We start from the raw sequence: 16162 nt of genomic DNA on the forward strand, positions 1-16162 counted from the left end.
AATGCTAATAAAACACTAATGCTCCTAAATACTACTACAAGCAGGCACAAAAATGCTATTATCAGCATTTTTCATCCAGCATTTTAGTGTGCATGGAGTCTTAATCTAACTCGCAAAAATGTTTTCTGGTCTCCTTGCATTTAGGATCATTCGGGAAAAATCTCCCATTAGGAAGTTTCACTTTGCTGTACTGCTGTTTGGTAGGAAGAGTTTCTGTTTGGTCTTGTGCTTTGATCTGCCCATTTGTGAGCAAGCCTTAATCTGCACCTAAGGAATGGGACAGATATGTTTAAGGCCACATACAGATCTGGGCATTTTGCATTGTGGGCAGAATCGTGATTATGCCTGCGATTCCAAAACTCTCTGCCAAAATGACAAATCGCACAACACATGTTTAGGTGTCATTCACTTTCATTGGCACCTAAACTGTGGTGCTGTTCTATTGCGATTGTCACGCGGTAAATCGCACAAAACTTGTTGCCCCAAAAGAAGCCCTAAGCTCCTTTTTTTTTTTTTTTTACAAATTTTGAGCATTGCAGTTTGCCACGATTGCAGTATGATTTATCATGTGACGATCGCGGCAGAACCATTCTGCTTTTTAGGGGCCATTGAATATGAACACACGTGTGATTTGTCATTTTAGCAGAGCGTTTTGGAATCGCTGACAGAATTGTGGCAATTATGCCCGCTATGCAAAATGCCAGATGTGAACGAGACCTTAGGGGTACATCTCATATCTTCTCCTAAAGATTATAGACTGGTTCAGTTCTCTACAGTGCCTCCAGAAAGTATTAACAGCACTTAACTTTTGCCACATTTTGTTATGTTACAGTCTTATTCCAAAATATGGATGTTTCCACAACTTGATTGGAGTCCACCTGCGGGAATTTCAGTTGATTGGACATGATTAGGAAAGGCATAAACCTGTCTATATAAGTTCCCACAGTTAACAGCGCATGTGAGAGCACACACCAAGCCATGAAGTCCAAGGAATTGTCCATAGACCTCTAAGATATGATTGTATCAAAGCAAAGAGCTGGGGAAGGGTACAGAAAAATTTCTGCAGCATTGAAGGTCCGAATGAGCACAGTGGCCTCCATCATCTGTAAATGGAAGAAGTTTGGAACCACCAGGAATCTTCCTGGAGCGGGCTGCCTGGCCAAAATGAGTGATCGAGGGAGAAGGGCCTTGGCAGGGGAGGTAACCAAGCACCCGATGGTCACTCTGAAAGAGCTTTAGCGTTTCTCTGTGGAGAGAGGAGAACCTTCCAGAAGAACAACCATCTCTGCAGCACTCCACCAATCAGGCCTGTATGGTAGAGTGGCCAGAAGGAAGCCACTCCTCAGTAAAAGGCAAATGGAGTTTGCCAAAAGGTACCTGAGGGACTCTCTCAGACCTTCAGAAACAAAACTCTGGTCTGATGAAACAAAGATTGAACTCTTTGGCCTGAAAGCCAAGTGTCATGTGTGGAGGAAACCAGGCACCGCTCACCACCTGGTCAATACCATCCCTACAGTGAAGCATGGTTGTGGCACCATCATGCTGTGGGAATGTTTTTCAGTGGCAGGAACTGGGAGACTAGTCAGGACCGAAAGAATGATGAATGCAGCAATGCAGAGACAGCTTTGATGAAAATCTGTTCCATGGCACTCTGGACCTTAGACTGGGGCGACAGGACAACGATCCTAAGCACACAGCCCACATAAAGGAGTGCTACAGGCCAATTCTGTGAATGTTCTTGAGTGGCCCAGCCAGAGTCCAGTCTTGAACCCGATTGATCATCTCTGGAGAGATCTGAAAATGGCTGTTCACCAACCAACCATCCAACCTGATGAAGGTTGAGAGGTGCTGCAAAGAAGAATGGGAGAAATTGTACAAAAATAGGTGTGCCAAGCTTGTAGCATCATACTCAAAATGACTTGAGGTTGTAATTGGTGCTAAAGCTGCTTCAACAAAGTATTGAGCAAAGGCTGTGAATACTTATGTAAATGTAGTTTTTTTATTTTTAATAAATTGCAAAGATTTCAAAACTAACTTCTTTCATGTTGTCATTATGGGATATTGTTTGTAGAATGTTGAGGAAAAAATGAATTTAATCCATTTTGGAATAAGGCTGCATCATAACAGAATGTGGCAAAAGTTAAGTGCTGTGAATACTTTTTGGCTACACTGTTTCTTTCCTGATGTCATGTGAAGCTGGCCATAGACGGACTGATGTTCGGCCAGTTCAGCTGGGAACGGCTGAAAATTGCGATCCATCTGTTCGGGAGGAGTCGATCTAATTGACTCCTCTCGAATGGGACTGCTGGTAAATTTTTGTTTGATTAGCGAATACAACTAATTGGCTGCAGCTCTGATCAGTGTATTCTGACAGCAGAGGAGTCTTGCTGTCAGAATACAGTAGCTTGGTGTGGAGAATTCCTGCATTCACCTCGTATGTGTGGTTGGGTAATTTCATTCAGTTTTTTTCTTATCAGTGTATGGTCATTTTCAACCATGACAATTATTCCAATATGTGTCCTTTTTGACTGATCCACCGCTGTCCTGCAGATCTCTCTTTACCTGGTTGTTACTATACCTTGTACATGGTTTTGTTACTTCTTATCTCCTCTGTACACAGTTTTCTGAGTTAAGCTGGTCATAGATGAATCAAATTTTTTTTTTTTTTTTGTAATCACCAGGCTGGCTGATCAAAAAAAACAAATTGATCAGCCAGGCTGGTAATTTAAAAAAAAAAAAAAGGTTTTCCCCATCCACACATTTATGGTGAATGGGGGGTAATCCTCCCTGCTGTGATATTGTAGTCTAACAGCTGTACACCTCAGCTGTCAGAATACACTGATCAGCGCTGCAGCCGGTTGGCTGCATGCGTTGATTGAACACAAATTGTCGAATGGACATTTGAGAATAGTTGATTGCTAGGTCGACTCCTCTCGTATGGAAATGGCCATAGATCGAAATTGGTCCTGTCCTCGTAATCCATCTATGGCGAGCTATACATCTAATGTGATCTTGTACTTAGACCCTAGATTCTGCTGCAATTCAGTGCAAGCGAATGGAAAGTCTGTAGCACTTTCTGTCAAAGGAATGGAACAACATCACTTTTTGAACTGAGGCAGTCCTTTAGATACTTAGCAAGCACTTCACTACTACCGGCTCAGCTATTTGTCAGTAGCTCCAACTATTCAGAAATATGACCCTGCATACCCTTTAAATATTTGCTTTTCTCCTTGCTGTTTTGGTCTTTTGTAAAAAGAAAAAGTGGGTTGGTTGTGGTGGATATCCTGAGTTTATTTCATGTAGATAAAGAGAGCCTTCTGTGTAATTAAGATTCCAGCAAGGAGAGATGAAGGTATTACGGACAACAAATTTCAATTGATGGAGCAAAAAAGGGGGAAAATCTATAACCATTGGCAGGTAGTTCCTCTGATTGCAGTCATTCCGAGTCCAGCACTGCAATCCAATTACTTTGTATACTTGTGGAAATGTCTGCTAAAGGAACAGAGATTTTATCGAGATGCTTACTCTAACCTTGTGCAGGGAACAGTTTAGAAAGAAAATCATAATTAGTGTTTCATATATTAATTTGACAGCTTGGTAATTAGACTAAGTCCAATAATGAGTAATTGAGCAGTGTTGCATAAATTTGCAGTGCCCTGGGTGACATGTCACATATTTCCCTGAAAAAAGAGACTTTGTTTAATTTGTGATATTTATACTACTCACATTTTCATATCCCTTACTAGAGTGACTTCTTTTTTTTAGGGTTAAAGTGCCATTCTTAACATATTTCGTCCTTAATATAAAGCTATGAAATTAAAGAGATCTTACGTTTCTTAAATTGCCTTGCATAATGTTCAATGTATTGGAGAGTTTTTCTGTGTGTGATGGTTAATGGAACATACTTGGCAGGGCAGCTGTCTTGACTGGTTGACCTCACCAACTTCTCATTTACAGAGGGCAAACTAGGATGCAGATTTTACTGGGAATAAAGACGCAACTGCATGATGTAGGCAGATTGTTCACGCTTTTATAATCTGCAGGGTTTCACCTATTGACAGAAGCTAGACACAAGAAACCCCTGTGTCCTGGAACAAGCCACATGCATTGCAGACGTTTGTTGCAGTTGTCAGTGTTTGCTTTCAATGACTCAATGAAACAGAAATTCTAAGTAACCATGCAAAAACCAATTTGTTCAAGCAGTGGTGTATGTTTGTAGTTACATGGTTTATAGGCTATTGAAGTATTTATACAGTATTTCTGCTGTGTAGATGAAAAACCTAATTCACATATTCAGTCTGGAAAAATCACTTTTAGGAATAGTTTTTTTGTTTGATCTTTAAAGCAATTTAATCCGCTGTGGTTCTAAAGTTTAAAACGTTTTTTTTACCCTAATGCATTCCTTGCATTTAAAGTAAAAAAAACATTTAAGCACAAACATTGCACAGCGCAGGTAAGTATAAAATGTTTATTTTAATTAAAAACATGTTGCCTTTACAACAGCTTTAATTATTGTATGGTAGATGAGGAAATCCTAATACTAATATATATATATATATATAGACAGAAATGCACCCTAGAGTTTGGTAACATTCCAACAAGAGACTTAATTTCTAATTTCTTCCACTGATAACTTTATTGAAGCAACAAAGTCCAGTCTTAATAAGCCACTCCCTCTGATCCATCTTAGGAGATGCAGCCCTGGTGGCTACCATACAGGTCGCATGCAACCTGCTAGCACTCTGTGTGGCCCACTGTGTGCTGGCCTAAGTACGCCCCAGCTGTGTAGCATTTGCAATGCCAGTCCTGCCTGCTCACATTCCTGGTGGTAGCCCCTGTGTCAACACCCTATCCCACCCCCAGCTTCTAGTGGCTGTATTCCATGCTGAGTTCGTGGTGGAGCAGGACATGTATGCAGGCTGGAAGTTGGCGGTTTGGAGACTCAGTTTGGTCTGATGGAAGGGTTACTTTATCACTAATCACCAAAATTGGTTGTCACTCATACATTGTTGGTCAGTGTAGTGCCCTTTTATATTGACTGACAGCCAACCTTTGTAAGACGTGGGGTGGTTTACCAGCACTGCCACCGCAGGCAGAAAGGGGTTATTTAATACTGCTATTGACCACCAGTTTGGGGATGTTAAATAAAACTGCCACTGACTGTCAATGTCTGGGTTAATATTGTATCCACTGACTCCTATGCTGGGTGTTACTTTTGTGACCAGGGACATGGGTGCTGAGTGTTATTTTTCTGCTACACGATGGGGCTTTCTTTGTTCCTGCTCTCTTAAGCATGCATTGCAGTAAGAAATACAGCAAGATCAAATTTTTCAGGCATTGAAGTGGATTAAAAACTATAAATGATCTGCCTAACTTGATGCAGTGCATTCCAATGCATGGAAATGAGGTGAGGGATCAACTTCCTTCCACAGCTTAACTGACCCAGTTGGACGGTTTAGACTACAGGTTGACTGAAAGGCGTTACAAGTTATTACATGTATGTTTATTTGCACCTTATTTCTGATAATACTAAGATAATTTGAAATATGTTTTGACCAAGTCTAATATTTTATGTATTCCTGGACCCTGATCCCACTAGAACACTGGTTACTTATATCTCTTGGAATTAAGTAGTGAGAGTTAGGCCCCATTCACATCTCGTGATTTGGGATTGCAGCAGAATCACTGGAATTCTGTACAGCATCCCAAATTGTGTGGCAACTGCAGCACAATGCACTGTGTGAGTTTGGGTGACATTATCCTTCAGTGGCACCCTAAACATGATGCAATTCTTCCCTGATCATCGTGCTGCAATCGTGACAAACCAAACCTTTACAAATTGCGTGAAGCTTGTAGCTGGCAAAAGAGCAGGAGCTTCTTTTCGGCACCAAATGCACATAAGGCAGCCCATGCAAGTGAATGGGCTACCCTGTGTGACACACAGAATCGCGTGAAAATCACAATGTCAAAATCATGTAGTTGGAACACTCATTTCCGGTACATAGTGATGTGAACAGGGCCTAAATAACTCTGCCATTCTCTGCTGCGATATTTCCATTATTTTACTTTAGTCAGCAGAGTACTCAAAACAGCTGAAAGTTTAAAACTTATCAAATCCCAGAACCAAGAATATAATATATATTGCAGTGTTAGTTAAATTATTATTTTTTTTAACTTTTATTTCTCCTGGCAATCCTGCAGATAATACACTTCCTGTCCCTGGGTGGCTCCCCCACTCTATAGAGGATCCATAGTCAGCCTGCTCTCCTGATGAGGACTGCAAATATGTCTGTATCTCGTCATCTCCATTACATGGGGGCTGGGGCAATAGGTGGTTTATTGAAGATGGCTAGAAAGAAAAACACCCTTTGGTGCAGCTCACATGAAGTGACAAGGACACTGCATTTCTCGTAAGGTCAACAGGTATTTTCTGTACTTGCTGAAAATGTTCTTAGCTTGGAAAAAAAAGAAAAAGTGAGTGCAGCCACCACATGCAAGGACCCTAAGCTTCATTATATTACATTTGTATCCTTTAAAGCAGAGCTCCAGTCAAAGCTACAAAAAAATAAGTTGGCAGCTACAAAAAATGTAGCTGCTGACTTTTAAAAAAGACACTCAGCTGTTCCTCAATCCAGCGGTGTACTCACTGCAGCCAGTTTCACTGACCATCCTTTCTTCCCAGAGCCATCAGCATGGGCACCTGGCTCTGACAGCTTGCGGCTTCACAGTCCGGTGCTGAATGAAAACGTAAAGGCAGGTACCCACCTATATAGTACTAGAGGTTTGTAAGGGGTGCTTAGGTCAACGGTCCCAAGATTGTAACAGCCACACAGTATAATGGAGCTTATTGGTGAATAAGGTTCAAGAGGGCAGGATTTTCAATATAAAACCAAAATCAAGAACACAAGGGCATGACCTCAAACTAACAGGAAGAAAGTTCAAAACTAATCTTAGAAAGTATTTTTTTACTAAAAGATAGATGATGGTGATCCCTGTATTGTGGAGAATACACCTTCCCTTTTTTTTTTTTTTTTTTTTTTTTTTTTATTATTTTTAAGATGTTCCTATATTTATGCATTTTATAAATGATGGCATTTTTGCTTTAGGCCATTTCTGTGGCATACTCAAATTTCCTTCTCTTTGCTTTGATATTTTCAGATGTAGTACTCCTTTTCTTTAATCTCAGCTCCCGTTTCCCATCGATTTAGGACATAGAAAATGTTACTCTGCCTCTGTACAGGTTTAGTAGTGGTGTTCCATTTGGTCTGTTTTGTACTAGTTTACAACTATATCACAAATTCAACAACTGGGAATTATCTAGCAAACAGCAGTCCACCATTCTTCTCCAGATGTTAAAATTTATCAGAAAACCAATAATTTTTAAGCCTGTGTCTGTCTTCTTTCTAAAGATAAACTTCCTGATTTTGGAGGTTGAGTATGTGTAAAAATTCTCCTATTGATAGGTGAGCACCTAATGAGTGTGGTTTGTCCTATTCTTGATAGGTTTGTCACCAAGAGCATCCATTCTACTTTCTGAACATAAGACATTGTGTAATAAAACATTTTTTTTGCCCATAGCAACCAGTCCAGTTCCAGATTTTTCCATTGCAGGCTAGAAATATCAAGGATCAATCTGGCTGCTTGGAGGGACAAGTCTCAGAGCCTGCAATTGCAGTTTCATTACCTGTTTATTGGAGCTGAGGTTATGCCCCAGCATATAAAATTCTGACAAATTATTTGCTTTTTTTACCCATTGTACTTGAGTATGTCTGCCCTTTTTTTCTCATTTATTTTCTCTTAACTTTTTTTTTTTTCCTTTAGGCATGTGCTTGACACGAGCATTCCATAGAGCAAGAGGACTCACAGGCAGCTTTACTGATCGGTTACCTTCAGGTATGTACATAATGGAGAAATAATGCTTTAGTTTTTCTTTTTTTGCACTAGGAGCAATTAAAACAAACCATGCTTTTTTGAATCCCCCCATGTACTGATTATCATCATTTCTTTTGAATGTATCAGTAGCAACTAAATTCTCAAATATTTACCAGCACCTCTACTTGTCATGGGCATTCTCCAGTGTTTATACTTACCCTTTGAGTCCATTCACACCCATGCATTGTGGAAACTTATGGCTGTGTGTGTTGCATTACCAATACCAATTGTCAATGAAATGTCAACACCCTACAGTAGCTGCCATGTGTTCGCTAATTTGCCCCCTGATGTGTGTTGGTAACCCATTCATAAGGAAAGTGCTGTCCTAACATACTGTGCATGATCGCACTGCAGTGGGCTGTAGAAGTGTCAATGGCCCCATACCTTTGCTGGAATCCTATCTGCTGTGTTTACAAAGTTATTGGATGATGTTTAAGAAATGGGTTGAAGTTTTTTATTTGACAGGCTTGCTTTGAGGACTTTTGTTATGACATTTTCATGTAACACACTGCAAACCACCTTAATGCAGTGTTGTGAACAGGGCACATAGAAACATATACATTTCAATGGGCCTTTTTGTAACCTGCGTTGATTAGTGCAGAATAAAACTTGTCACCACACATGGTGTAAATGGTCCCTAATCTTTATTATATTGGCCTCTCTTTAGTCTTTCTTCCTGTGCAAAGACCTTCTGTTGAACCTTTTTGTTGGCCAAATACACTAAAATATTAACCGCTTAGCAGTATTGTGATGTTTGACATCCCATAGTCTTAATAATTAACCCTTTTAAACATAATGGGCTAATTATAGTGTGTTTTAGTAACTGTGAGATGTAAATGATCTTTAAAAGCTAACCTAACAAACATGCTCCTTTAACAATTAGTGGACGTTTGGCTATGATGATATCTGAAGGAAGAATCGTTTGTATTTTTATGCCATCCGGTCTAGCTTGACCATGTTGTCATCTTGAGACAGGAAGACGAATATTCAAACAGATCCACAGGCAGCAGTAACAAGTTGATACACAATCTAACCCTTCTGATCCTTCTGTTAATATTTTCAAATACATTACATTAAAATGCAGAAACGAACTGAACCTGCAAGAGCCACTGTCTAATTTTCTAGCATCCTATATTTATTGTAAAAGAAGAAAAAGTAATGCTTTAGTTTCCCTCTTAGCTTCAGTCCAATATAGTCATTGCAAGGTTCAATAGTTTAAATCAGCCTTTTCAACCAGGGTGCCCAGTGCCTTGTGGTTTCTTCACGGGTGCCTTGGCAAAATGCCTAAAAATTGCCCAAACGTTTACAAGCCAGCAGGTGGATCAAGCCTGCCTTTTAGTCACACAAAGCCACAGGTGTTCGTTATGCACCATTACAACCTTCTAGCCACCAGCATCCCTACAACTAATGACATCAGTTGATAAAAAGGATGTAGGTGCTCTGCACAGCATTCTTGTTTGCCCCTCTCCTATCATTGCCTTGTCATTCTTGATGAAATAGTGGCTGCCTTAACGCAAAAACGAGCCTCCGTGTGATTTAGCAGACAGTCCACTCATTTTTCTCGAGCAGTTTAGAAAATGAAAAGCAAGCATAAGAATAGCTACTACTGACAATATATCTAAAGCCAGAACTTTTTGGGTAAGAGTAAGGAACAGTTAAAAAGCTGTCAGATTTTTTTTTGTTGTTCTCTATTATTTTTGTTCACTTCCTCTCCTGGAAACCCTATAGGAAGTTAGGGAAACTTGCCACTGGAAGACTTTCCATTTTATACCTATTGATTTGAAATAACTTTGGACTGTTGTCAGTTCTGGCTTTAGATGCATTTTTAGGCATGGGACCTTTTGTATGGGCGCCATCACCTTAGATTGTACGCTCCTTGAGGGTCAGAGACTGAAATGAATGTACAATATACTGTATATGTAAAGCGCTGTGTAAATTGACGGCGCTATAGAAGTACCTGAAATAATAATAATAATCTGGTCTGTTCATCCTTGAACAGATCCCCTGATGGTTCAGAGCAGAACAGGACAGATGTCACTTTTGTTACCCCACAAAATATTAAATGTGTGTGCATATACCTGTCTGTTTTATTAAAAAAAAAATGGTCATCTGGTCCGTTCTCCTGGATCCCTGTTTTTACCTGACCACAGCAATCACAGAAGCAAGTTTGTATCCCTGCCGGGAGTTACAGGATGCTGTGTTAATGTACAGCATGCCTGTATCTTGTGTGGTCAGTTGCGCGCCCCCTTCATGCTCCTATTTGTTTAGTAAGGAGGCGGGCTTATTTACACACAAAGTAAGGAACTTCTCCATCTGTAGTTTAAATCGCCAGCTTGTTGAATAACATAATCCCACCCTCCCACCAGCCTGCTGTGTGCGATGTAATCCTCAGATGAGGAACTTCTCCACTGTCTGTATAATTAGGCTCGCCTTTCAATAAACAGATGTGCCTCCCCGCTCTAGTTAAGCATGAGCGATGAGGCTGTGACATCACGTGTTGACCAAAAAAAAATATTTTTTTTTTCTCAAAGAAAAAAAAAAAGGTATTCATACGTACAATACTTTGTGCTATATTACGAACTATGACCTTTTGAAGCAGTGTGTTCACAATTACTCCATTTAAAAAACAGGAACTTTCCTCCATTTATATCATACTAACTCTGATCCATCACATTGCAGTCTGGGAAAAATGGAAAAGGGTGCAGACCGTTTCCATTTTTTTCCGGATCTGGATGGACTCAGAAGTAAGTGGATGTGCATCTGATTACATTTACCTGCCCACAGACTTACATGGCGCTTCCGAGGTTTTTATACATCAGACTTTTTTGGTTTCCAGATAATTTTTTTTTTTATGTAAAAGCATTAAAAGGTTTCATTAGGGATGTTGGACATGTAGTTCTGGGCGCCAGGCAGGTAGTTTTTTTCCTCCTTTATTCCTGCTATGGGCAAGCAGCGGGCTCACCTGTCAGGTGAAGCAGTCAGTGGCAGCACTGCTTTCACACAGTGCCAGCCTTTCCATGCCCCACTGAGAGGTTTCCCGGGCTCCGGTTGCCCATCTGCAGGCCCAGTTTGCCATCAGTTAAAGGGGAGGGAGAAGAGCGGGCAAGTTTGCTCCCCTCCCCTTCTTGTGCTGACCCGGAAGTGACGTTACGATGTCACTTCCGGGTCCCCGATGAGAGATTGCAATACAATCCCCGGGAAAGAATGTAATATGGTGCAATGTGCACCATATTGTATTCAGTGGAGCAGAGGGGAGACATGCAGGGTCTTTTAGACCTTGGATGTCTCAAAGAGAACCTGTCACCAAAAATCATCACATATGATGTGATGAAAAAAAAATTGTTTTTTGTTTTTTGTAGTGTAAAAAATAAAAGTTACACCCAAGCACATACCATCCCCCCCCCCAAAAAAAAAAGCAATATTGAGGCCCCCAGCCCCACAAATACGCACGTACAAACGTAAAAGCACATGCTGGGGCGCTAAGCATGAAACCGTCGATTGCGATACTCATGTCACTTATCGCCGTGCCCGCCAGGATGAGAGCGATAATTTTAGCACCAGACCTCCTCTGTACACTATACTGGTGACCTATAAGGAGCTTTAAAAGTGTTGACCTATAGAAAATATAGGGTACTGAAGATTGTCGCCATTTCACGAGCACGCACAATTGTAGTTTTGACAAGTGGGATGTCTATTCACTCACTGCAACCTCATCTTTTATATTTTAAAAAAATATAGGGTAATTTATTGCTTTTTTTTGTGCCCTAAAATTAACTTACTTGTTTTTTTTACTAAACGTTTGTGGTAAAATTATTCGACATAAAAAATTTGGAACTACTACGGTTTTATTCTCTAGGGCAGTGGTTCTTAACCTGGGTTCGATCGAACCCCAGGGGTTCGGTGAGTCAGTCTCGGGGGTTCGGCGGAGGTGAAGACCCACACCCGACTCATATGATTCGTGCAGTAAATATTCATTATTATGTTTTTGTTTTTGTGTGAAAATCATGTTTTAATGGTTTTGTTCTTTGTTCTTAACGGTTTTGTTCATTTTGTGCATTTTTATGTATAAATATATACCTAAATATATACCTATGTTTTGAATTTTAAAAATCATATTTTATTTTTCCAATTAAGAAGGGATCGGTGAATGCGCATATGAAACTGGTGGGGTTCAGTACCTCCAACAAGGTTAAGAACCACTGCTCTAGGGTCTCTGCTTTCAGAAAATATATAATGTTTGGGGGTTTTATGTAATCTTCAGGCCTAAAATGATTGTTTAAACGTGCAAAAAACGCTAAAATGGCTCTGGCAGTGAAAGGGAAGCCCTGACCCCCTCCCCCTTTCCTGACGAGCAGCCAATCGGTGCTGATTACACTGCAAGGTCTCTCCCTTCCCTGCTAGTCCCTGGGTGTGGTGCTAGAGACGGGCAGGGAGAGGAGGAGGAGGAGATAAACAGTGCAATGTTAAAAATATTACACGTTTAAGATGCAATAAAGCCCCTTTTTGTTTTTAAAAGTCCCAGACATTCCTAAAATCACCTCTGATTTTAAATACGGTTTTTGTAAAAAAAAATTTTTTTATCAGTACAAATAGATTGTCATGAGGGACAAGTAGATTGGGACCCGATTTTAGTCCCTGGACAAGTAGTTTTTTAAAAAAAATTTCCACACCCCCTGAAGTTTCTGTATTACTGCATTACAGGTCAAAGATCATCGCATTGCAATGGTTGTTGGTTTTTCAACTACTGTATACTTCGTATTTTACATGCAGAGAAAGTATTTTAACATAGACTTTTTATAGATCAGTGAAGACTCCTAAACGCAGAACAGCATTTTTATTAGGTTGTATATAATTCACCCAGAAGCATAATTTTCTTCATATAAACTAGTACTCCTGTACCAACATAAAATACTTTGTTTAGAAACTACAGTTGTCGGATTCGTATGGTTCACCATATATTGGCTTGCCACATATTTTCTTCTGTTAGTGTTCTTGAACCATGAAAATCGTTCACAAGTAATTAATTGTTAACCACGGTTTAATATTTAAAGTGTCTTTAGTACTTTGGGGTTCATGTTGTGGTATGTGTTCTTTTCTTTCTTTTTTTAACACTACTTTTAAGGCTGATTTGCAGGCACATATAGAAATAATTATGAACACTGTTATTTTAACAAATAATTGAATGTACAGTATTTTAAGAGCCTTATATAAGCCTCTTGTAAATCTGTTCTGAGGGTGGTTCGCTTTGTGATCTTGATTGTTTGACAAAGAACCTGGACACAGCTTTTATCTACTGGTATTTGGGATATCTCTATTTCTCTCCACCTCAATCATATAACTGTTTTAAATCTGTGGTTCTGTGAGATCTGTGACGTCTTCACCATAATAGCAATAAACACTTTAGTTCTCTGTGTTCATCTACCATGTTCTCAATATGAGGAATATTGAGGGTGATTTGGTGTTCCCCAGTTGCTGTCAGCCATAAGGTGGATATCTGGCCACCCTTGCTTTTTTTTTATTGACTCGTGCCGTTGAGGCCTTGGAATATGCAGTCTCATCCTGGACACCATTATTTTATAATTACTCTGATTAATGCCTGTTTAATACTTTAGAAATTTCTCTTGTATCCATGCCACCTGAAGAAGATAAAAAAAAAATGGAATGATCGAAATGCGTCGGGATAGTCTCCCTTTCTTTGGGAGTTTTTTTTTTCATGTTGTGAAGAAAGTACCTTGTAGCATTGTCAATCAATTTTCTTTGAAAAATATGTATCTTTTATAAGTATGTTTATGGAATAAAGCATGTATATTTTTAAAAGACTTTTCTATGAGTATATGTACTATGGTCGCTGCATTAAAGTCCCATATAGGGGGGCTCTTTATGCGTTTTCGTATTGGGGACGAGCAGCTAGATACTTGCCTTTTTGGTTATAACATGTTAACTAATTCACCCAACCACAGGTAAAGTTATGCACTGTTGTAGGGAGCGAGAGGTGGGCAACCCAAATAAGGACACCTTCCACTGAGGTGGAACATCCTCTTTAACCTTTAGATCCCTTTCAGATGTATGCGTTGCTGTAGTGAACAGTTTGAATAGCATCCCAGTGCATTAAACCAGCACATGCTTGTGTTGCAGCATACCATAGTGCACAACTGTGGTTTTAGGTTTGCGCTGCATATCAAGGAAAAAGAAAAATGGAGCAGGTCTGATTTTAGATCCTTTGTGGTGTCTTGGCAGCCCATTCAAATAAATGGTCTGCCATTGCACAACATACAGTAATGTAACACTGCATCAGTTCAGGTAGTTCTCAGTGGGGCTTAACAAATTGGTACTGCAACCCCCACATGTGACCAAATGTACTGCACCAGGTTGCCAGAGCTGAAAACTGAGGTACTGATCTTCAATTCAGGCTAAACTTGATGGTGATTATAGCCTAACAAGAGACCAAGAGATGCAGTGGCACAGAGAGAGAATGAACCTGGAAACCGATGATCAAGAGGTCTTCTCTCTATAAATGCATAAAACTTGTATCAGTTTCACATAGTTTTGCTAAACGTTTTTAATATTTCTGTCACCATAGCTCTAGTGAACTAAATACATATGGAAGAAAGTCTGTTTTTTCAATTTTAACATTTCTTCCTTTTATTATCTGATGGAAGAAATGTTGGTATTCAAATTGGTTGCTTTGGACAGCATCTATAGGTAGATTAGGTAAATCCTAAATGCTGAAAGGTAGAATTTTATGATAGGGGACACTCTGTGGGGTTGATTTAACAGAGCTAGGAGAGTGCAAAATCTGGTGCAGTTGTGCATGGTAGCCAATCAGTGCATGGCAGCCAATCAGTGCATGGTAGCCAATCAGCCTCTAACTTCACCTTGTTCATTTAAGCTTTGGCAATAAATCCTGGAAGCTGATTGATTTCTGTGCAGAGCTGCACCAGATTTTGCACTCTCCAGTTTCAGTAAATCAACCCCCGTGTCTTCCCTGCCTGCCAGAATTTTCTTTTTTATTTTACCCAAAGCCGTGCAACTCCGTTTACTGTCTTGGCATGACTGTGCTTAGACAAAGCAACTGCCATATGCATGCATGGGGGTTGCATTATCCAAGTCTGACCAGTCAAGACAATCGTAGACTCTGAACCTGGAAGAAGACGAGGAAAGATGGAACCAAAGGCATGAGCTGTGAACATATACATTGCTGGAGATGGGTATTTTGCAAGGTACGAGTGCCATAATGTGCAAATATGCTGCGTGTACATGCACTAAATGCCAGTTTAGTTCTGCTTTAGTTAAATTTCCACTTGTGTGCATCCAAGTATAGCATTTCATTTTGTGTCTTCACAGAGTGAGCCTCTGTTTATTTTTCAGATAATAACATGATTCCCTATCATACATCAATAGTAAATGTTTTGGTAATTCTCTGTTTTGAATAAATAAATTTCTTAGTAATTTTAATGTCGTGTTGTGGTAGTATATTCGCAGTCTTTGCTTTTTCCATCACATTTTTTTTATAGTACAATGCATTCCTTTTGTTTCTCTGGTGCTTGTAGACCTACATTTACCTAACAAATCTAATCACATTGTGTGATTTAATTATGGTTGCTTATTTGAGTTTTCTTCTCGGAACAGGTAGTATTCACTGCCACATTGAAGTATAATTAAAGGCAAAGCTTTTTCTTTAAGTTTTTTTGAAAAGGGATTAAAACACTTGTCAGAAAGTGCCACATTTTTGGCTGTCCCAAGAAAAGTAATAGAGGGGAAATCTTCCAATGGGGACACTAGTTCCAGTGACCTGGGGTCCCCAAGGAGTTCCATTAATTTGAAGGGATTTAGTCTTACTTTGTTTGGCTATGGTAGAGGAAGTGACGGGAAATCTCTGCAATGAGCCACAGATGGCGAAAAAAAATCTGGCAGGTTATAACACTCCCTTGCTCTATCCAAAATGAAAGAAAAAAGTTTGCCTATAGTTCTACTTTAAAAAGAATAGAGGCAACAAGAAAATTATGGTTAAAGTCTGTTTTATTTGGAAAATAGTTTTTTAAAATAATTGGTTACTTACATTTTTTAGGATTAATTTTGAACAAGTCTAAAGTCTAGGTTTTGAATATGTTAAATATAAATATGATATGAGTGTTTGATTGCAGCTAACAAATGCCACTGGAATATGCCTTATGTTGACTTCCTAAATGTATCCCAAGGCCCCATTGTCAGAATACGATCTGACAGCCTG

General features: G+C 39.6%; 1 protein-coding gene across 1 annotated transcript in view; it reads left to right on the forward strand.

The window, feature by feature from the left end:
- CERK (ceramide kinase) overlaps nt 1-16162 on the forward strand; it is a 117274-nt gene that overhangs the window by 32028 nt on the left and 69084 nt on the right. The window contains exon 2 of the mRNA XM_089684800.1: nt 7822-7893. Coding sequence (XP_089540926.1) covers nt 7822-7893 — 72 coding nt within the window. The remainder of the gene's footprint in view (nt 1-7821; nt 7894-16162) is intronic.

This window comes from Staurois parvus, unplaced genomic scaffold (assembly GCF_062004578.1).
Source record: "Staurois parvus isolate SC_StPar_1 unplaced genomic scaffold, SC_StPar_1.0 ptg000019l, whole genome shotgun sequence".
Classification (NCBI taxonomy): Eukaryota; Metazoa; Chordata; class Amphibia; order Anura; family Ranidae; genus Staurois; species Staurois parvus.